Source organism: Notolepis coatsorum (assembly GCF_963971535.1).
Source record: "Notolepis coatsorum genome assembly, chromosome: 3".
NCBI classification, from domain to species: domain Eukaryota; kingdom Metazoa; phylum Chordata; class Actinopteri; order Aulopiformes; family Paralepididae; genus Notolepis; species Notolepis coatsorum.
The window spans coordinates 168,943,177-168,967,705 of record NC_140167.1 but is presented as its reverse complement, the minus strand read 5'-3'; the positions used below and the strand labels follow the sequence as shown (position 1 = coordinate 168,967,705).

Sequence of the window (24,529 nt, the reverse complement as noted above, 5' to 3'; positions counted from 1 at the left end):
CTGTCTCTAGTATCGTTCCTCTTTTAGCCCTGCAGTCCACTCTGCTGCTAAAAAGTATACAAGGCATAATGTTATGGTTTTCTAATTATTCACACATATTAGTTATGGAATTCAAGGTCAATATCACCACAGGTATTTTGTACTTTTTTGCAGATCTCTTGTGGGAATGTGTTGTCACTTCCTGTGTTGTCACTTCCTGTTTGTCTTGTATATACTAGGGTCACTTACCCTTCATGCTTCATGGAAGCCATTCTGAAGAAGGTGTGTTCACACCGAAACGTCATGATTGCAGGCTGCCAATAAATTTGGAAAAACCTGGAGTGCGTGCCTGGACATTGTTTCCCTATTTTTATGTATGATATTAGAGGTTACAGCACCCAGTGTCAAGTCTAGTGAGGCGAGCGCGTTCTACTTTTTTCAGTAGTCTACACTCTACACCCTCCCCAGACCGACAGTAGGGCAGCGCTGGTAGTCTATACCTTCCCCAGACCGACAGTAGGGCAGCATGTGGTAGTCTACACCCTCCCCAGACCGACAGTAGGGCAGCATGTGGTCGTCTACACCCTCCCCAGACCGACAGAGGAGACATGTGGTTGTCTACACCCTCCCCAGACCGACAGGAGGGCATCATGTGGTAGTCTACACCCTGCCAGATCGACAGTAGGGCAGCATGTGGTACTACGGTAGTCTCCCCAGACTGACAGTAGGGCAGCATGTGGTAGTCTACACCCTCCTTAGAGCGACAGTAGGACAGTGCAACGACCAGAAGGGAATTGGCAGAACGACTCAATTGAGGGACCGGAGAAAAGATAGAAAGGCACAAAAAAAGAAGAGATTAGCTGCGTATAGACAGACACAAGCGGCCAGAAACACAACACTCGGCCCGGGAGATAACCTCTGCAGAGCACAAAGGGAACGACACAACAACGTTTATTCAGCTCTAAAAGATTTAATTAGCCCATAATACATATTTAAGGCACTCTCGTAGAATGAAAACACTAGACTGTTATTAATTTGTATGCAAACAAACACATGACATCCATTTATCACACATCCAGACATAATTCTCGGTAATATGCCATAGTCAGTCAGTCAATGCCTGTCTCCTACTGTATGCAACATATTGTAATTTTCGATGCATTTGTATGTATGACACTTTCCTAAAAAAATAATAATAATAAATATTTGATCAACAAATCACGTCTCTGGGACAATGCAACGTTGTTGTTGTTGCGTCTCTGTACTGCAGAACATTGGGTTTGAAATGGATCAATCTCTATGATAGAGGGCAGACATTCAGTTTTCATTTGAAGGTGTTTACATCCATATGAACCCAATAATAGTTTCTTATCACAATAACTCTTGTTATTAATATTACTCAGTAGTGCTTTTTTATATATTTTATACCCAGTTTAATCACCTGTACATTGTATATTACCGTTACTTATTGTAATATTACTGTAATACTTATTTTCGTTGTACGGTACCTGTTATTTTCGTTGTACTGTACCTGTGCTGTATGATGACAATGACTATATTTGAATCCAATCTAATATTTGAGGGGACCAAAAGTAATAAAATAAAGTTGTCATATTTGATATTTGGTTGCAAATCCTTTGCAATCGATGCAGTGCAACGCAATTTGCCTACCATCCTGTCACCATTAGTGATCTACAGAAGGTGCAATTTCTGTGACCTTTTATATACAATCTTACTATGAAAGTCAATGGAGAAATCCAACAAGAAAAAGTCACTGAAATCAAACCTATCTGTACTTTCACTTAGTGACAGAGGGGGGTGATGATTTATATGTTCTTATAGTGACAGAGAGGTGATGATTTATATGTTCTTATAGTGACAGAGGAGGTGAAGATTTATATGTTCTTATAGTGACAGAGGCGGTGAAGATTTATATGTTCTTATAGTGAGAGAGAGGGTGATGATTTATATGTTCTTATAGTGACAGAGAGGGGTGATGATTTATATGTTCTTATAGTGACAGAGAGGGGTGATGATTTATACCGTAATTCCTCTAATAGTAACCCCGGCTTGTATTTGTTTCAACTGTAGCGGATACCAGGCTTGTATTAGGAGGAGGCATGTATAAGAGAGAGGCCTATATTTCTAATTTTCAAACGGATCATAATGAATAAATCAACATTTTGTGTCAGTTTGAACCCAGTAAAATGTACTGGGTTCATTTATTGAAACCAAGTACTGTATGAAATACGGTAGTAAACAGTGCAATTACAGGTGGTCAAAAAAAGTAAAATAAAGTAAAATAGTGCAATCACAATACTGGTATAATAATAATAACTTCGTTTTATACAATTCTGAGGTAGGCTTACTCTCTTGGTAAACATTAACACCATACCATTATATGGTATTTACTGCACAGCCAGGCCAGCATATAACAACAATAACAAAATATACCCGGCTTGTATTAGGAGGCCGGCTTATAATTGCTTAGCTCAATAGCGCAGCCGGTCATTAATAGAGACCCGGTTTTTAATTGAATACCGGTTACTATTAGAGGAATTACGGTATGTTCTTATAGTGACAGAGGGGTGATGATTTATATGTTCTTATAGTGACAGAGGGGTGATGATTTATATGTTCTTATAGTGACAGAGGGGTGATGATTTATATGTTCTTATAGTGAGAGGAGGGTGATGACGTATGTTCTTATAGTGACAGAGGGGTGAGGATTTATGTTCTTATAGTGAGAGGAGGGTGATGACGTATGTTCTTATAGTGACAGAGGGGTGAGGATTTATATGTTCTTATAGTGAGAGGAGGGTGATGATTTATATGTTATTATAGTGACAGAGAGGGGTGATGATTTATATGTTCTTATAGTGACAAGAGGGGTGATGACGTATATGTTCTTATAGTGACAGAGGGGTGAGGATTTATGTTCTTATAGTGAGAGGAGGGTGATGACGTATATGTTCTTATAGTGACAGAGGGGTGATGATTTATATGTTCTTATAGTGAGAGAGGGGGGTGATGATTTATATGTTCTTATAGTGACAGAGGGGTGATGATTTATATGTTCCTATAGTGACAGAGAGGGGTGATGATTTATATGTTCTTTGAGGCCTCAGGCACTGGACAAATTAACACTCAAGAGTCGAGCGGTCATTTAGCGGACGCTTTTATCCAAAAGCGACTTACAAGTTCTGTAAGTCCCATAGTATTTGAGTATTCCGAGTCCACTGTAGAATCCCATGTATTGAGGGGTATTGGTTTCTGCTTTGTTACGCAAGCAAGACAGAATCAGATCACAGCACAGACTGTAGACAGATGAAAGGGTTTGCAACCAAATGTTAAATATGACGTTATTTAAGTTTATGTTAATCCCTCCAGTTACTTTAAGTCTCCTAAAATGGAGGGAACTATGTATAAAAACGGCTATAATTCCTACACGGTTTGGCCGGACGTGGATGCAAACGGCCTGAAATCAGAGCTGGAAGACTGCAGTTTAAACGCCAAGTCATGGTTCCATTTCATCATCTCAATGGACGATCAGAGACAAAACAACAACAGATGTTCCACCGCCCCGACGGACTGCTCTGTACCTCCCCACCCATAACTCATGCTAGAGATGTTACATTATATACATTTATATATTTATATTTTTTAAAGAAAAAAACGCCCTTTCCTCTTGATACCAAAGTATACAGTTTGAAACGTCAAAAGCTGGGAAAAATAACTCGACACTCGACAGCCTTTCAAAAAGATGATAATTACTATATCATAAACCATTTCTGTCAACCTCGATTTTTCAAATACACATTTTAAGCACAAAATAAAAACGTAGGTCACCTTACAAAAATAAGAAAAATACAAATAAAAAAGTCTTGTTTTAACAATGACTTGTCTCAGCTTTGTACAACAAATCTACTGATGGGACACCTGGACACGAGACGGTGTGATTATTACCTGCACATCATCACAAGCATCACTGTAGTTCTCAATCTCAGCTGAAGAACCTAACCTGGCTTCCTCTGCCAGAGAATGCCACCGAGGGACTCTCCCGCCCCCTAGTGGCAACATGTATATCCAAGGCACTGGAGAGGCAACAGCATGAATCAAGAAATAAGTCGCCTGTTATGAATTATATAAAAAGTAGTGGACTTTTCTCTCTCTCTCACACACACACACCACACACCAACACACACACACCAACACACACGCACGCACGCTTCAAGCAGTCCATTTCTGCATCTTTGGTGGTGTGCAATATCTTGGACGTTTCCCATGTGCAGCTTGCATCCAATGTAAAATATTGAGCATGTTTGTAAATTCCTCTTATTTATAAATCATAAATTATTCAGTGTTGGCAACAAAACCTATTCAACAAGAGATAAAATGAATATTGCATCAGTCAGTTGTGCTGATTACAGAGAGCAGGGACAACACGTCAGAACACAAAGAAAGAGGCACTTGTCAAGAAAGTTAGTTCACAGTCTCGTCATGGAGAAAGGGCTTGGCGTGTTCTAAAAGCTGCTGGAAGTGGCGTTTTGTTGTTAAGATAAGTGGTCTACGTGTAGAGCTATGTAGAGCTATTTAAACTTAACTTAAGAAATATACCACTCACAGCAGCTGTAACACAAATGCAGGCAAACAGAAAAAATAATTAAAAAAAAATAGTGAATGCTTCCTCCCGGCGGTAGCACGCAGTATTTTCTTTAAAAAAAAAGAAAAAAAAGTCCAAACTTTCCAGCAGCAGTTCTGTTCTTCTAGGTATAAAAATAAATTAAAACTCAAAGTGATTATAAATCTTTAAAAAAAAAAAAGGTAAAAAAGTTAATTGCTTTACAGTCATTGTCCTCGTCTGCTCACACATGCAGACGGTACAGCCGCTGGTACAGAGCGCCTTGTGCTCAGATGAAGACCCAGTGCTGGTACCTGTCTGACGGGTTGCAGGCGGCCAGAGACGGGTGCTCATGACGGGCACTCAGACACATGTTCCAACCCGGGACGTAGAACAGCTGGTTCTACAGAGAAGACACAAAATATAGTAGCAATGGTGGTGGTAGTAATAATAATAATTCATTTTATTTATATAGCGCTTTTAAAGAACTCAAAGACGCTGAGTAGTAGTGGTGGTAGTAGTAGTAGTAGTAGTAGTAGTAGTAGTAGTAGTAGTAGTAGTAGTAGTAGTAGTAGTATTAATAGTAGTAATAGTAGCAGTAATAGTAGTAGTAGTAGTAATAGCAGCAGTAGTAATAGTAGTTGTAACAGTAGTTGTAATAGTAGTAGTAGTAGTTATGGGGAATCCCTTGATCACTGAATCATCACAAGTAAACACAAATAATAATAAAATAATAAAAAACAGAATAATAAACTATTATGTACCTTACTACTACTATGCTACTATATTTATACTACTACCTATCATGCTAGTATGTCTATACTACTATGCACTCACAGTGTAACATTCAACTTCAACACTGTTTGATGAACAATGCCACTGACCCTTAGCTGCCAGAGTTGTACCCTTCCTGCTGACTTGTTATTCACAATTTGTAAGTCACTTTGGATAAAAGCGTCAGCTAAATGACTACATGTAAATGTAAATAAAGCAGAATACTACGGAAGCCCTAAGAGGCCGTACATTCATACATTTTATTTACTCCGTTTTCCCGTGATAACGAGTTAATTTAATTAGTTTTCTCGTGATAACGGGATAATTTTCTCGATATCACGAGAAAACAAAGTCCGTTTTCTCGTGATAACGACTTATTATCTCGTTATCGACATAACGAAGTCCATTTTCTCGTGATAACGGATTCATTTATCTCGTTATCTCGAGAAAACAGTCTGTTTTCAAATGTTTTCTGTACATTTGGAGGGGGTGGGAGGGGTTTGGACATACGGGGGCCAGTTTCAAGTTGCAGCCTCCCGTAGCCAGGTGCTCTTTGAGAGCTCACTTTAATTGCGCCGCCGGTAAAGCTGAAGCCTTTGCTAACCGTCTTCTTAGATGACGCACACTAATGTGTATATATATATTATCTGTGACAGCAAGGCATAAAGCTATTTCAGCCTGTGTCAGGCCTTGATTGAAGAGATATGTGAATGTGACGTGATCAATATCCTCCTGCTCCTTTAGCCCCTACACCTACAGCCCCTGCACCGCATCACAGTCACGAAAGGGGCTACGTGCTCCTCTGACACTGAATGATGTTTCATGCAGTGAACTAATATACTAGACCAGGGGTTCCCAAACTTTTTCAGCTCGAGACCCAAAAGAGAAATTTGGTGTTTCCCCGGGACCCAAACTTACAAAAATACATCATGAATTGCCATAACATACATTTATAGGGCGGCCGGGTAGTGCAGCGGACTAAGCGTCTGTCTACCACCACAGAGACAGTGGGATCGAATCCAGCTGTGGTGCTTCCGGGTTGGCCGACCGTCCATACTAACACAATTGGCAGTGTTAGCGGGTGGGAAACCCGGCGAGGGTATGTCCTGGTCGTTGTAAACAGCGACTCCTACAGTTCGGTCGGGGCGCCTGCACAGCAAGGGAAGGATCTGGGAGAGGTAGTGTGACCTTCCACACATTACACTCCCCCAGTGAGACTCCGCGCTGCCAGGTGAAAAGAAGCGGTGGACTGGGTACACATGTGTCGGAGGAAGCATGTGATAGTCTCCGCCCTCCCAGACCGACGGTAGGGGGTAGAGTGCGCAACGACCAGGAAGGGGATTGGGAATTGGCATGACAACTAACATTGGGATGGAAGAAAAAACGGAAAAAGAAGGGGGGGAAAGATAATTAAAAAAAAAAAAAAAACATATTTATAAACTACTGATAAAGAACACAACAAACCATGAATTTCAAATGTATATGAAATTTATTTATTTAATTATAAAAGTACATCACAGCAATAATCAGAGTGTAATGTTAAGTTGCTCACCACCTCATAACATATGTACATACAATTTTGTGACACTTTTAAAAAGAAACATGTTCTACTCTCCTTTCTATTTCTCACCCCTTTTTCAACTCTCCATTTCTTACCCCCTCCCTCCGTCCCTCGACCTTAAACCCCAACATTGAGCAACATTCTGATTAACTTGTACTGACTTATTTAAAAATTCTACTGACCTGACATGCTAGAAGGGGTATAATATTTCATCTATGGCACAATGAAATCTAATGAGAGATATGTGGCTGGTTGAAGTTTTCAACCAGCAGATCTATTTTGGGTTTGGTTTTTGAAAGTGCTATTATGAGGTCATGCTGAGCATTTAGTCTGTTTCTGTATTTGTTTTTCAGGTATGCTAGAGTAGAAAACCCAGATTCACATAAGTATGTGGTGCCAAACTGAATCAACACATCTACAGCTTAAAAAAATAAAAATAAAAATTAATTGGCGACCCAATAGAAACGGGTCCACGACCCATTTTGGGTTGTGACCCAGAGTTTGGGAAACACTGTACTGGCCTATCGTTTCGTTTTCTCGAGATCGAGAAAATTATCCCGTTATCACGAGAAAACAAATTAAATTAACTCGTTATCACAGGAAAATGGAGTAAATAAAATGCCGCTTAGGGCTTCCGTAGAATACATCAGTACCAAGCTGTATAAATAATAATCAGTAACATAATAATGATCATTAGTAAGTCATTTATAAGACATTAGTTAATGATGAACATATCATGAACTAAATTATTAGTTAATACTATGTTAACATATCACAAATATGTAAGTAATCTATAATGTTTAGTTAACTATGAAACATTCATGAACAAATCATTAGTACATTTCTATCTACTGATTTGTTGATATATAAATTATGTGTAAATGTATTACTGAATCATTTCTAAGTAATTTTCTAATTATTTAGCATCCGCTGAATCTAAAGTGTAAACAAATCATCATACATATATGTCTAACCCATCACTTTCCGATGACTCATCGGTTACCAAGGCTTGATTGATTGAAAAGTTTATTAACAGATTGCAGAATGGGTACAGTACAGTACAGCTCAATACATACAATTGTTAAGGGGATGCAGACCAGAGAAAGACTTTAGTCTTGTTTACATCAGGGTCTATACATGAACACAAAGCTTTTACAAACCGTTTAGTATCCCCCTGATCTAAAGTGTAAACAATTCATTACTAGATAATGTGCTACATATAATTTGTACAAATGTTCAAAATGATCTATATATATGTAAGTAAGTTATTTACGAACATTTAGGCAGCCTTCTACTCTTAAGTTTTAATGTACCAAGGCAAGGAGTAGCATAGCATTTGAACTGTTCCTCGCCACAACATGTAAAGATATGAATGACCTTTCATGTGCGAAGCCTGTTGTAGAATATTACACTGGAAAACTATCTACAGTCAAATGATGCTTAATGCTATGTATACACCTGCATATAACTCTGTATATGTACTAATGCTGTATGTATATATTTATTCTTACCATATAATTTATATCCACACCCGTCTGTACATACCTGCATATAATCATTTTTATATATCTGTAGATACTATATCTATATCTGTACATATCCCTTACCTACTCTTAGTAGAATATTACAAGTGACTTAAAAATGACAAAGATTTATTGTAACAATGCAGTAACCAAAACACTCATGTTGCAACAATTTTCAAAGCATACAATCTGATTATACCCAGACATGAAATGCCCTCTTTTGATCAGCATCAATGTTCTCATAAACAATCTCTGTTCATGACAACCAACTGTTCAAAAGCCTTCAACTATTACCACCCAATATTCCTGCATTGCTAAACAAAAGCAGCCCTTCCATCACAAGAGATCGGAACACAGCAGCATCGAGAGAACACCACTCTTTTCTCTTCTCTCTGGGATCCGTGTGATTATGACACAGTATAATTTCTTCCTGCTTAGGAAAAATAAAAGCAATGACCCTGTACTCTTTGTCAAGAGGTTGAGCGTTTGAAAAAACATGGAAAGCTTCTCCCCATAATTAAGAGACAGTAAAGAGTGCTGGTTGTCATTGTTCTGGGTTTTTCCTAAAGCAGGAAGAAATTACACTATGCGTCACAATGTCGAAAAAGATCCCAAAACAAAAAGAGCAAAACATTTCCAGAAGGTCTGGTGCTGCCGAGAGCCAGTGGGAGAGGCTCAGGGTAATGAAACACACTTTAAACAATTAACTCTATTCTATTTCAATCTTTAAAAAATGTCCTTATGTACCCCAGTTGCTATTGCATGTACATATGTGTTTTATTACACGTAACTATGTACATACATACCAACTATTTCGCCTGTTTTATTCTCCATAAATTCTCCTCCCATCATCCATAGCTATCACCGACATCAAAGAAGGGGGATCCCCCCCCCCCCCCCCCTTGAACGACCCTTCTAAGGTTTCTCTCCTCCACATTGCCTGTGCTTTTTTCCTATTGCTAGGTTTTTAGTGAGTTTTTCCCTTACCTTCGCTGGGGTATGTCTGAGAGTGTTGTTTTGGATTTAATTATGTGTTTTTTGTTCTTGATTTATTTATTGTGATGTTTCTTCTTGACTTGTTTAAAGAAGACTTGTTCAGCCCATGGGGACATTAACTTTACAAATACATTTTATTTTATTTCATTTGACTTCTTGGTACAATAAAACCTTACGCTGGGCAGCAGGCACTCGACGCACCGTGTTCCAATGTCTATTGTGACGCACCGTCAGCTTGTTTGCGTAGGAATGCAGGAATATTCAGTGTTAATTGTTGAAAAGTAACTTTTAAACAGTTGTCGTGAAAAACAGCTGTGGAGATCGTTTTTTGAGAACACTGATGCTGATCACGTCTGGGTATATCAGGTTGTATGCTTTTTTTTAAATGTAATGTTGCAAGATTAATGTTTTTGTTACTCCACTGTTGCAATACATCTTTTGTCACTCATAGATTAGATTCAAATGTAATGTCATCATACAGCACAACAAAAAATAAGTTTGGCATCCAACCAGAGTGCAAATGTAACAGTAAAGTGCAATAGTAATATACAATGTACAGGTGATTAAAGTGGGTATAAAATATATAAATGAGTACTACTGAGTAATAGTGCTAATCAGATGTATGTACATAGTTGTAGGTACAGTGATACAGGTATAAAGACACTATGGTAGTAAGTCATACTGGCCAGCAGCGTAACTAGTAGGTAAGGGATATGTACAGATATAGATATACTGTAGTATCTACAGATATGCAAAAAGGCCGGTTAGCCTAGGCATTGTCCAACTAACACCTCTCCCCTGAAGGCTAACATTTCCCAAAATGTTGGTGTGTTCCTTTGAGGATCATTTGACTGTAGATCGTTTTCCAGTAATATTCTACAAGAGGATTCGCACATGAAAGGTAATTCATGTCATGGCGAGGAACAGTTCAAATGGTTTGCTACTCCTTGGTACATGAAAAGTTAAAACGTACAATTAGAAGGCTGCCTAAACTTTTGTAAATAACTTACTTGCATATATAGATTGATTGAAGTTTGATTGAAGTTTATTTAAAATATGCAACAACAACAACAACAAACAAACAACAAGTACAGATATAGGCTCAAGCCATTAAAATATATAAATAAATATATACATATATAGATCATTATTTGTAACGGGTAAGGAAGACCTACAAATTATATGTAGTACATTATCTGGTGATGAATTGTTTACACTTTAGATCAGGGGGATACTAAACTGCTTGTAAAAGCTTTGTGTTCCTGTATAGAGCCTTGGTACCAGATAAGAGTCATCTGAAAGTGATGTGTTAGACAAGCTTAAGTATGTATGATGAATTGTTTACACTTTAGATTCAGGGGATGTAAAAGCACTTGTAAATTACTTGTAAATTATTCAGCCACACATTTACACATCATTTGAAAGAGGCCTCATTCATAATACTGTCAACTGTTTTGTCAACTAATTGTAAAAGGTACTAATGATTTGTTCATGAATATTTAATTATTAACTAGGGGTGTAACGGTACATGTATTCGTACCAAACAATTTCAGTAAGGGATCTTTCGTTCAGTACACACATTATCTGGAGAAAAAGAAAATTATATATATATAAACTAGGGCTGTCAGTTTATCGCGTTAATTAGATTAATTAATTACACAGCAAATTATCGCGTTATGAAAATTGACGCAAAATTAATTACAGCCGACCTATATTTACTTTAGACAAGTGGCAAATCGGTGCGCTTTTATTTTGAAATCCACGCTTGAGTTGGGCGTATTAAACTTGGCCCATTGAATGACCCGTAGCCTACTTGATCGTCACTTCACACATGCGTCGTCTATCAAACAAAACAAACACACAAAGGAATTAGCTCAGCTGGAACAAGATGTCAGCATCACCCGAGGCGATACTCCTGGGACCTATGAACGGCAAGTTCAATTTCAAAAAGAATATAGATGGGACAGTAAACAAGACCATTGTAATATGTAGCTTATGTCAAAAAGAATTTGCGTATCACCGAAGCTGCTCTAGTCTAACGTATCACATGAACGCTAAACATGTCCAGGCAAGTTGTTCGAGCAGCTCCAGTGTAGCTAACGTTAGCTCCAGAGCAACTCGCACGCTTCGTCAAACCACTCTTGGAGAATTACCGTTAGGCAAACGGTTGAGTAAATCCACCACAGACAAACTAACCAACAGCGTCGCGAAGTGGATAGCAAAATCTTGTAGGCCAATAGCTATAGTGGAAGATAAGGGTTTAGCGGAGTCATTTCGAATAGCGTCGTCTGACCCAAATTACAAGCTACCCTCGAGAGCTACAGTGATGAAAAGGATCCACAACATGTATGACACAGAGAGGGAGGCGAGGGAAGAAGTGTTGGCACGGGCTGGCCCAATGGCCCTAACGGGTGATCACTGGACGTCGGTGGGCAATCATAATTATTTGGGTGTCACAGTGCACTTGATCGATACTGAGTGGAAACTGCAATCATTTGCATTAACGGTGACCAAAACTGTGGGCCGCCATTTCGCCGATGCGTGTGCTGAACAGTTCAACACAGTAATAGAGGAGTGGAATATAAAAGATAAAGTCACATCTATTGGGACTGATTCCGCCCGTAATATGATAGCAGCAGCGCGCTATATGACGTTCCAGCACATGCCATGTGCTGCACACGTGCTGCAAAGAACCATCACAGTCTCCCTTGAGGACAGAAGCCTTGACACCACCCTGGCAAAGTGCCGCAAGATTGTAGGCCACTTCAAGCACAGCCCTGCCAGTACAGAAGAACTGCAGCAGCAGCAGACTGCCCTCGGACAAGCAAAAGAGCCCATGATACAAGATGTATCCACAAGGTGAGACTGTTTAACTACCTGTTGTATGCTTAGGGTAAATTTAGTGTGTGTGTGTGTTTATTTCTTTGTGTTCTGTACAATTGCATCATGCTGCATTAACAACCCCCAGTGGGACTAATAGTTATTTTATTGAATTGGAAGGTGGAATTCGACACTGGCCATGATCTCACGGTACCTGAGGAACCAGGAGGCTGTGACTGCCACTTTGGCCCAACAGAACCACAAGCTGTCCATGCTGACCCCCACAGAGTGTGACAAACTGAAGAAGCTGGAGCTTGTACTTGAGCCCTGCAGGTAAGTGTCTCTCCCTCTCTCTCTCCCCCCATACACCCCCCTCCTCTCTCTCTCTCCCCCATACACACACCTCACACCCCACTCTCTCTCTCCCATACACACACCTCACCCCCCTCTCTCCCCCATACACACACCTATCTCTCTCCCATACACACACCTCACCCCCCCCTCTCTCCCCCATACACACACCTATCTCTCCCATACACACACCTCACCCCCCCTCTCTCCCCCATACACACACCTATCTCTCTCCCATACACACACCTCACCCCCCCCTCTCTCCCCCATACACACACCTATCTCTCCCATACACACACCTCACCCCCCCCTCTCTCCCCCATACACACACATATCTCTCTCCCATACACACACCTCACCCCCCCCCTCTCTCCCCCATACACACACCTCACCCCTCTCTCTCCCATACACACACCTCACCCCCCCCCCTCTCTCCCCCATACACACACCTATCTCTCTCCCATACACACACCTCACCCCCCCTCTCTCCCCCATACACACACCTATCTCCCTCTCATACACACACCTTCACCTCTTTCTCTCTCGCTCTCTTGTTTCACTGCAGGTATGTGACTGAGCTCCTTGGAGGGGAAACCTACGTCTCATGCTCTGTGGTGCTCCCCGCACTCTGCCACCTAAACCGCATCATGGACCTCAACGAGGAGGATCCGGGCTACATGGTAAAGTTCAAGGCCAGCTTCACGAAGGACCTGGACGCACGCAAAGCGACCCTCAACAACAGATGGCTGAAGCTGGCTACAGCCCTCGACCCGCGATTCAAGGACTTGAAGAGCGTACCAAAGGACGAGAGGGATGAGGTGTGTGTGTGAATGAGAAGACCAGTGTTAAGTCCTTAGGCTGTCATGAAAAGTCCTATGCAACTAATTAATTGTCCCTCTTATTAGGTGTGGACCTGGCTTAAAGAGATGCTGCCAGGACCAGAAGCAGACAAAGCTGCTCCACAAGCCACAGAGGACGAGCCACCAGCGAAGAGGACCCTCCTCCTGCTGTCTTCAGACTCTGATTCAGATGAAGTCAGGGTACTGTCAGGACAATTAGACCTCTACAAAGCTGAGCCCAGCATCGGAATGAATGACTGTCCACTGGAGTGGTGGGCAGCTCACGCAAAAGCCTATGGACAGCTGTCTCCTCTTGCTCGCAAATATCTGGCTACTCCTGCCACATCTGTGCCATGTGAGAGGCTATTTTCACTTGCAGGTCACATAGTCCAAAAGAAGAGGGCAGCCTTACTCTCAGACAATGTAAACAAGCTTGTTTGTCTTAGCAATTGGCTCAAGGAATAGATTTGTCATGCATACAGTAGACCCTGCACTAGACCCTGCACTAGACCCTGCAGTCATGCCCCAGACCCTGTAGTAGACCCTGTAGTCATGCCCCCAGAAACTGTAGTAGACCCTGTAGTCATGCCCCCAGACACTGTAGTAGACCCTGTAGTCATGCCCCCAGACACTGTAGTAGACCCTGTAGTCATGCCCCCAGACACTGTAGTAGACCATGCCCCCAGACACTGTACTAGACCCTGTAGTCATGCCCCCAGACACTGTACTAGACCCTGTAGTCATGCCCCCAGACCCTGTAGTCATGCCCCCAGACACTGTAGTAGACCATGCCCCCAGACACTGTACTAGACCCTGTAGTCATGCCCCCAGACACTGTAGTAGACCCTGTAGTCATGCCCCCAGACACTGTAGTAGACCCTGTAGTCATGCCCCCAGACACTGTACTAGACCCTGTAGTCATGCCCCCAGACACTGTAGTAGACCCTGTAGTCATGCCCCCAGACACTGTACTAGACCCTGTAGTCATGCCCCCAGACACTGTACTAGACCCTGTAGTCATGCCCCCAGACACTGTACTAGACCCTGTAGTCATGCCCCCAGACACTGTAGTAGACCCTGTAGTCATGCCCCCAGACACTGTAGTAGACACTGTACTAGACCCTGTAGTCATGCCCCCAGACACTGTAGTAGACACTGTACTAGACCCTGTAGTCATGCCCCCAGACACTGTAGTAGACACTGTACTAGACCCTGTAGTCATGCCCCCAGACACTGTAGCTTGCTGTGGGCTGTTTTGATTTTTGAGGATACTGTAGCTTAGTGTAAACTGTTATTGGCTGTATCAGCAACAAATGTTACCTTATTGAGAGGTATGTTTTCATTCATTTTATTTTATTCAATTTAATAAAATTGATTTCTAAAGCATTCTTCACTTGCAGGTCACATAGTCCAAAAGAAGAGGGCAGCCTTACACACAGACAATGTAAACAAGCTGAAGCTTGTTTGTCTTAGCAATTGGCTCAAGGAATAGATGTCATGCATACAGTAGACCCTGTAGTAAACCCTGCACTAGACCCTGATTTTTGAGGATACTGTAGCTTAGTGTAAACTGTTATTGGCTGTATCGGCAACAAATGTTACCTTATTGAGAGGTATGTTTTCATTCATTTTATTTATTTATTCAATTTAATAGAATTGATTTCTAAAGCATTCTTCACTTGCAGGTCACATAGTCCAAAAGAAGAGGGCAGCCTTACACTCAGACAATGTAAACAAGCTGAGGAATAGATGTCATGCATACAGTAGACCCTGTAGTAGACCCTGCACTAGATCCTGCAGTAGACCCTGCAGTAGACCCTGATTTGAGGATACTGTAGCTTAGTGTAAACTGTTAGCTGTATCAGCAACAAATGTTACCTTATTGAGAGGTATGTTTTCATTTTATTTATTTTATTTATTTAATAAAATTGATTTCTAAAGCATTCTTCTTGGTGTATTTAATTGATCAGTCACCTGCCACAATAATGTAATGTCCTTGAATTTTAAATATTTATATGAATATGAAATATAAATATGCGATTAAAATGCGATTAATTAGATTAATTAATTACAAAACCTGTAATTAATTAGATTAAAAATTTTAATCGCCTGACAGCACTAATATAAACCCTAACTAACCTTACTGTCATGCACTTGTCCTAATAAACTAACCTACACTGTAGCACTCAACACTTTGATGAACAATGTTACTCTGATAGCTGATAAGAGTTGTGCCCTTCCTGATGACTTGTTGTACAGAACTTGTAAGTCGCTTTGGATAAAAGAGTCAGATAAATGACTAAATGTAAATGTACACGCTGTGTACCGAACGAATACGTTACTTTAACCACTATCGGAACGCACATGCAGAGGTTTTTTTTTGCGTGTGGAACTTAATTCAAAACTCCAAGTTCACCCCCTTCCCAAAATATAACTTGCGCAAAGGGCCGGATGTTGTTCGTTCAGCCCACACACACCACTGAGAGATTAGTAGTTTAGTTTAGCATAGCCTCATAGTATGGTGAATGCAAATGACAAGCCAGAGCTAGAAGACCTACTGCCCCCCCCCCCCCCCCCCCCCACACACACTAACACACACACACGCACCCACACATGCGCGCGCACCCTCTCGCTCTCAGTGAGAAGGGTCTCTCGGAGATCAAATTAATGAAAGTTTATGGCATAATAGAACAGACATTCATACACAGCAACACACCTCCGAACAAGGTGTGATAAACATGAAGCGATATCTTTTCCTTGGCATGAAACGGGAAATAGTAATGAAACCATTAGGGATCTGCATGACGCTTCAATAAAGTTTTACCCTGAGGGATGATTTACAATAAAGTGCTAAAAACTGAAAAGTAGGCTACTAGTCCATTCTTGACACTAGAACTCCCAAAATAGCGTTAGCATAATAAATAATAATAATAATAATAATAATAATAATAATAATAATAATAATAATAATAATAATAATAATAATAATAATAATAATAATAATAATAATAATAATAATAATAATGCAGGACCTCTTTAGAGACGTCTTTATTCGGCATGCAACAACATAGGGCGGCACACACAGGAATACACACACACATGCATTGTCTTTCTCAGGGTCCACGGGGGGCTGTTTTTTTTCACAACAATCAGATGTACGTTTATTTTTTAAGAAGTCGATTATTAATTTAAATATAGAATATTCGTTGAGAGCCCTACTTAACAGTAACTGCACACTATATCACCCCCGAGTGGAACATGGAAAGCCAAACTTTCCCCCACTGTACCGAAAACCTAGGCTAGGACGTCGTTTGTCAGATATGTACTAGGCCTGCTGTGGTAGTCGGTAATACCGGGGTTCCTCTGTGTTCAGGCTCCACAGAGTACTGTACTTGCCCACTATTATTTTTACAATTTTTAACCCATTTACTTAAGTCAGACAACATTATAAACTGAACGTGTCTGCATGGACAGCAGAGCTACTTTATAGGTCTCTGTGCAGCGGAGTCGCAGTACAGAGTAGCTTAAGTTTCACTTTCACTGAGAGTAGATTTAACTTTGAGAGAAAGGAGGCTCTAGAGACGACAGGTTACACAACGATGGCAACGATGGCAGAGGATTTGGAAATATTTCAGATTAAACCCCCCAGCAGCTCGACTGGAGAGGAGCTGATGACCAGTCCAGACCAGCAACTCGACTGGAGAGGAGCTGAGGACCAGTCCAGACCAGCAGCTCGACTGGAGAGGAGCTGAGGACCAGTCCAGACCAGCAACTCGACTGGAGAGGAGCTGAGGGCCAGTCCAGACCAGCAGCTCGACTGGAGAGGAGCTGAGGACCAGTCCAGACCAGCAGCTCGACTGGAGAGGAGCTGAGGACCAGTTTGCGCAATGCGCTAAATAAGGCTGCAGCTACATTGATCAGTCAATGAACAGATAGAAAATGTATGGAAGGTATTACTGTCCGTTGGTTTATTTTTTAATTAGAACCTTTCTATGTCTGTCCAACAAATGGATACTAGTGATTGGAAATTTATTAAAAACAGACGTAGACGGACAGACAGTGGATCAATGTAGCCGCATAACATTAAAGATCAAAGCAAGCGCTGTACAGATATTGAGCGTCATTTTGTTAAATATATGGCGTGCACGCAGGTAACACCAGTGTTGTCATGAGTTTATTAGTTGTGGGAAAATTTCACATCACCGCGGCAACCCTACTGCACATGCTGCCCCCAGAAGCTCCTGCACCATCGAGATCTCCATCGAGAGAGATTAAGAACAAACAAACACAGCACCTCGGCCGCCAGAAAGCCCTACTAAAGCGTCTTCATCTTCCCGAGAAGGAAGATTATATCTTTCTATTTTCAAGCCCAAATTGAAGGGTACATATAAGTAAGGGATAATGTATAGCTACGAGGTCATTGTCGCAAAATAATTGACCGACAGAGTTTAAAATACCGAGGCGCAGCGCCGAGGTGTTTTAAACGTCAGTGAAGGTCAATTATTTTGCGACAATGATCGAGTATAGCTATACATTATCCCGCTTATTACATGGCTAACTTACTAACAAATATACCTAATTCATTGTACACCATCGACAAGACGAGATCAAATGCAAACGCAGTTGTTCTGTGGCTCTGTCAGCCCAAATAAAGTGATTATTATTATCGGCAGTCGGCAGGTCTGTGGTCTGATTGCACTGATGACTGAGTGCAGCTGTGCATATGCTGAGCAGCACTGATACAGTGTTGTAGTGGGCTTGATTGCGAACAGCTGCGCACAGCGGTCATTATTGCTTGGCAGAGGTCCGTTATCGTGTGATAACGGACCTCTGACGCGCGCTATTGACCAATCACAAGCAAGCATTTCTGCGATTGTGAAAACGCCATGTAATAAGACTGAATAATTAAAAGAAAAGCTTCCAGAAAGGTCTGTACTCACTTCTTGTAACTCCCACTTCTGCTCCGGTCCCACGACTGTGTTCATGCCTTTATACTGGCAGTCCTCCAGCTTCAGTGACGCCTCTGTCCCGTGGAGACACAGCTCCTTCTGGATGTTGTGTCTGATCTCCTGATGAGTGGAGTGCTCAAAATACTGCGGGGCGAGAGGCAGGAAGTCAAGACATCAACAACGTCCAACCTGGCAAACCTTGATTATTTTTTTTGTATTTCATTTTTTTATTATTTTTTAAACAAACACATAAACAAACATGACAACACAAGATTAGATATACAAGCATTAATTAACAGTGCACATCCAATGAAATCACCATTTAGTTAAATGTCTTATACAAGATAACCCTAATACCTGCTATCTATTACCCTACACACATATGCTCTTGCTCGCACGGCCCCCTCCCCCCCGTGGACCCCCCAATGGATAATCCATCCATTATCATTCGCTCCTAACCAGACACTACCATTATATGCTAGCTTTTATTCTCTCCACCACTTCTAACCACATTGTCATTTTGGATTCATTGAGACCCAAAATTCTTGCTGTAGATATTTCTAGATAAATCACATCGAGATATGTAAGAATCCAGACCTTCCGGCACATTTTTTCCGGTTGAAACCATCGTGATGCTATCAGCTTTTTAGCCAGTGATACCAGATAAAACCAATCTCTTTAGCTGTATAGATACTGCACACTCAAAAACATCATTCAGCAGTAATACAGAGGGGTGTACAGGTATATTCAGAGTTAAGAGATTTGATAATTGCTGGGTCACTTCTTTCCAGAATATCTTAACTAGTGGGCAGTCCCAGTACATGTGCATAAATGTCCCCTCGTCCCCATTTGTACATAAGGAGCATTTGGAGTCTTGTTTAAGACCCATTCTGTTCAGTCTTATAGGAGTCAAGTATGTCCTATGAATATAGTTAAGATTGATTTGTTGATGGTCCGGGTTCCTTGATGCAAGTCGAACATTTGCCCAGGCTTCTTGCCAATCAAAATCTTTTTCGAGGTCTGGTATATCCCTCCTCCAGACTGAGTCTAGGTGGAGGGTTTCATACGAGGACATTAATAATTGATGATAAAAATCTGATACAAAACCTCTCGATGTCTCTCTTTCATAGAATAATTTGTGGTATCTGTGGTGTACAATTGGTATCCTTAATGGAACACCGTGAGCCTTCAAACATAACAATAACTGTGCGTAAAAATAATATGTGGAGCCGGTGAGATACATTTTTTTGTGTATTTCATCATAACTACAAATACCCTGTTTGTTGAAAACATCTCCTAATGTATGTATGCCTTGCTTTTCCCATCTAGGGAATCTTATAGGTCATTTTCCAATCAGGAGTGCATTGTTATTGAATAAGGGAGTATGATTATGCCATTTATGTGGGTTAGAATATTTTTTGTGTGTTTCACGCCATATCCGGATCGCATGAGTAATTATGGGGCCAAATTTCAGTTCGCATTGCTTAATTGATACTTTGGTGTATACTATGTCCTGCAGTCTATGTGGTGCTACTATATTTACTTCTAAATTTCTCCAGGATACTGATGCTTGGGGTTCAAACCAGGTTGTCAGTGGTCTTAAAGTGTACGCCTTAAAATAGTGGAACATTTTTGGAAATGCCATACCTCCGTCGGCTTTGTTTCTCTGTGCGGTGGATCTTTTTATGCGTGGTGGTTTGTTATTCCAAATAAATGTGTATGCGGAAGAGTGTAATTTTTTCCAGTAACCATCTGGAGGGGGTAACGGTAGCATTGAGTTGATGAAGTTGATTCTAGGTAAGACATCCATCTTAACTATTGAAACCCGTGCCTGTACTGAGTTTTTAAGTTTTGACCACCTGTCAAAGTCGTATTTGATTTTATTTTGGATTTCTATGTAATTGTGTTTCACCGTTTGGCTTATGGTAGGGAATACTTCAACTCCCAAACATCTAAAGTGTTTAACCATTGGTATTTCTTCTGGAAGACGTGTATTTTTTGCAGGGGCGTTCAGTGGAAGGAAAGCCGACTTTGGCCAATTTATCTTAAATCCCGATAGGTCGCCAAAGTCATCAATCAACTTGAGAAGATGAGGCATTGTGGCGTTAGGGTTTTGCATGAACAGTATTACGTCGTCCGCATATAAACTAATTTTGTGTTGTGTGCCCTTAATTACGATTGGTTCTATGAGTTGGGATTGTCTTATATATTGTGCTAAAGGTTCTAGTGATAAATCGAATAGTCCGGGACTAAGAGGGCAACCCTGTCTAGAAGAGCGTGATACCGGAAAGATTTCGGAGGTGATTATACCTGTTGTAATCATGGCCGATGGGTCTTTGTATAATACTTTAATTATATCAATGAATCCTTTTCCTAACCCCATCCTTTCTAATACTGCCCATAGATACGACCATTCCAACCTATCAAAAGCTTTCATTGCATCCAGGGACAGCATCGCCTTAGGTGTGGTGTCGTCCTTGCTGGCATCTAGTACGTATAGTAGTCGTCTTGTGTTGTCAGTGATCAAGCGGTTTCTTATGAAGCCAGTTTGATCCGGATGAACTAAAGACGTCATATGCTTTTGAAGTCTGATGGCTAATACCTTAGAGAACAGTTTGATATCGGTTCCGAGGAGGCTCAAGGGTCTATAACTACCGCACTCTGTGGGGTCTTTGTCTTTTTTAAGGAGGACTGTTATGAGTGCAATATTGTCGTTCTTATGAAAGTTCCCCTCCTTGACTGAGTATAAAATCATATTAAGTAATAGGGGTCCAATTATGTCCCAGCATGAGAGGTACATTTCTGGTGGGATACCGTCTCTTCCAGGAGCCCTACCACTTTGCATTTCGGATATGGCCTTCCTGAGTTCCTCTAGTGTGATAGAAACACCTAACTGTTTAGCGTCATCCTCTGAAAGTTTGGGGAGGTTAATTTGATTAAGATATGTGTCCATTTTGTTTTGATCGAAGGTAGTTTCTGATTTATACAAGTTGGAGTAGAACTCTTTGAATGTTGCGTTTATTTTTTTGGTGTCTGTTACAAGTCCTTGTTGTGCTTTAATGGTAGTTATATCTGCAAATTTTGCGTTAACTCTTAATCGCATAGCTAGTAGGTGACTTGGTTTGGAACCTTGAGAGTAATGCTGTTGTCTTGTGCTACGTATTTGTACTTCAGATTGTTGTTTATAAATGGCGTTAATCTCTATTTTTAGTAAATTAACTTTGTGTCCTCGTTGTATTGTAAAGAAGTAAATAACGTAGAGTAAAGCGTTTCTAGTTCCGCCAGTTTTGAGCATCGATTCTTGCGTATTTTGGAGGAAAAGCTATCAGTGAAATCCTTGATCATTCACTTTACCGACATCCATAATATTCTAGGGTCCGGCACCGATTTCACATTCTCTAGTAGGAATACTGAAAGAGCTTCTTTGAGTTGTGTAATGAATTCCTTGTTATTCAGCAGTGTCGTGTTAAATCGCCATCTTGGGGCTCGGGATGATAGTATACCAAATGATCCTTTTAGGAGTAAATAACAGTGATCTGATAATGCATTGGGTACCATCTCCACTTCATAGTTATCAAATAGTCTTGGGGTTGCGAAAACATAATCTATTCTGGAAAGTGTTTTATGTCTTGCTGATCGACAAGAGTACTTCCGGGTCGTGGGGTTGAGTGATCGCCATAGATCATTTACACCTGTATTCTTCGACCAATCCTTTAACGCATTAGATGAATTTTTTTGTTCGTTGGAAAAGTTGGGATAAGATTTATCCAACCCAAGATCCCAAATGGCATTAAAATCCGCACCAATTATAAATGAGTATTTTGGAAGGTCTAAAATTTTTCGAGTGAGTGCAGTGTAGAAATTAGTTTCGTATAGATTTGGGGCATATACCGCTACCAACGCTATTTTCCTATTCTTGTGTATAATCTTAGCTATGGTTATCCGACCATCTGCATCAGACCATACTCCCTTCAATTCAATATTCAATTTCCGTTTCACGACTATAGCAACTCCACGGGTTCTCGTTCCAAAGGAAGAGTGACTAATGTTATGGTATGTGTTGTCTGCTAACGTAGCTTTGTCTCCCACTAAAATGTGCGTTTCGCTTAAGAGAGCCACATCAACCTGTTTGTTTTTCATCAATGTGAGCACGCTTTTGCGTTTATGTTGATTATTTATTCCCCCAGTGTTCCAGATCATTATATTCAAACTAGCCATAATCTATACATATTGATTTGTATTTGTTGGTAATACTTTTGGAGTGCGAATTCACAATGGATTTACATCCCACTGTTGAGGTCCCGTTGAGAGCCGAGCATAAAAACATACATATATACAAATAAACCCCTGATCCCCCCTCCCTTACAGAGTCGTACAAGGTACCTATTTGATACCTCCTTCGCGTACAACTTCTTCCTTTCCTGCACCTCCGGTCAGCCCAGAATGAGCAATTTATCCTAAGCTTTCCTATGTATACCATAGAATCTATACTTTTAATTCTAATTTAATAGAATGTCACCTGTGACCAAGCCTCTCTCCCGTTAATGTAATTAAACAAAATGAAAAATATACCTCAATTAGTATACTCATTTAAACCTATTTTTTTTCTTTTTCTTTTTATAAACCTTCTACTAACATTTATTGGTTAGAACATTTCAGAATAAAGAAATAAAGAATAAGAAATAATGATGTTTAGAATTAGATATCGAAACCCATATAATCCGGGAATATCTACTTAAATTTCTTTTTTTAAATAACTTTGCATGTTTACACATCTAAACGACAAGGAGATTTTTAAATACTTGTATGCAGATCGTCCCCCGTCATGAGTGATCATTAATCTGCTATGGTGGTCGTTGTTCTTCACATCTATTTCATGACCAAGTCTCATATCGTTGTTATTTCCCGGGGCCATCATTGAAAAAGGCATTGTATTCCAGAGTGCTGTCAGCCACTCATGACTTGCAGATTGTTGTTATAATGTTCCAGTACATTCCTCGTGCCATAGAACAATAACAGTCCAGTGTATTCCAGAATATTCCATTATGACTCATAGCCTTCAAGTAAAAAAAGAGAATAGAAAATTCTAGAATGTTCCAAAATAGTCTATCAAATCATGACCTGCATATTACCATGAATCTATATATATATATGGTGTTTAGCGTTTTATATCAAATTACTTATTCCTCAATGTTGTCAAAAGCTTGTATGATGCCGTTTTTGATGTCCATGCAATTGTAGAGTTATCCCTGAAAGATGAATCTTGTCATCCACTTTTTATATTCTTCATGTAATCTTCTGCCGCCTCAAGCGAACGTAGCACGAATCTCTTTCCTTCTCCCTCCACTATGGAAAGAATAGCTGGATACCGTAAGACGGGGTGGAGACCTTTCTCATATAGCCGGTGTACTACATCCTTGTAGCGGGCCTGCAGAGTTATGGCTTCTTTGCACATGTCCTCATAGAACCACACTTTTTTCCCTTTGTACATCAGTTTTCCCCATTTCTTGCGTGATTCCCTGATAATCGTGTCTCTTGTTGCAGTTTCCCGTAGACTAGCAATGATCACTCTTTTGTTGTTGTTGTAGTTTACGGTGCTAATTCTGTAGCGTTTGTCCACTATCGGTTCTGTAGGTAGGATTTCAGAACCTAGGATTTCGACTAGCACTGCAGCAAACTTGTCATCTGTGCAGTTGACTGATTCATCCAAACCCACTATACGGAGGTTAAATCTGCGGGCGTGACATTCTATTTCGAGCAGTTTGATCAAGTTTTCCTCCTTGTTGTCATGGATCATCTGCCAAAGCTGTTTGTTTCCCATTTGCATTTCCTTCGATACTTCGGCGATAGTCTCAAATAGTTCCTTATTCTTCTCCTTTTGTTTCCGTGAGTATTCGATCCCAGTATTTGCAACCGCCGTTATGCGATCGGATTGTACTACAACCTGTGTCTTGATGTCTTCAAGTTTAGCCTCTATAGCTACCTTAAATGCGATAGCATTAGCCTCGGCTCTCTCCACAGCTCTAGCTATATCATTAACCTTGTCGGTTAAGATCTTTATCATAGCTGTCAGCGTTTTGAAGTCGGGTGAAGTACTCTCCATGACTGTCTCGGAT

General features: G+C 40.6%; 1 protein-coding gene across 1 annotated transcript in view; it reads right to left on the bottom strand.

Moving 5' to 3' along the window:
- Positions 1–941: 941 nt before the first annotated feature.
- galnt3 (UDP-N-acetyl-alpha-D-galactosamine:polypeptide N-acetylgalactosaminyltransferase 3 (GalNAc-T3)) overlaps positions 942–24,529 on the bottom strand; it is a 48,487-nt gene continuing 24,899 nt past the window's right edge. The window contains exons 10-11 of the mRNA XM_084309859.1: positions 18,405–18,557; positions 942–5,003 (exon numbers count right to left, since the gene is read on the bottom strand). Coding sequence (XP_084165985.1) covers positions 4,890–5,003; positions 18,405–18,557 — 267 coding nt within the window. The 3' untranslated portion in view covers positions 942–4,889. The remainder of the gene's footprint in view (positions 5,004–18,404; positions 18,558–24,529) is intronic.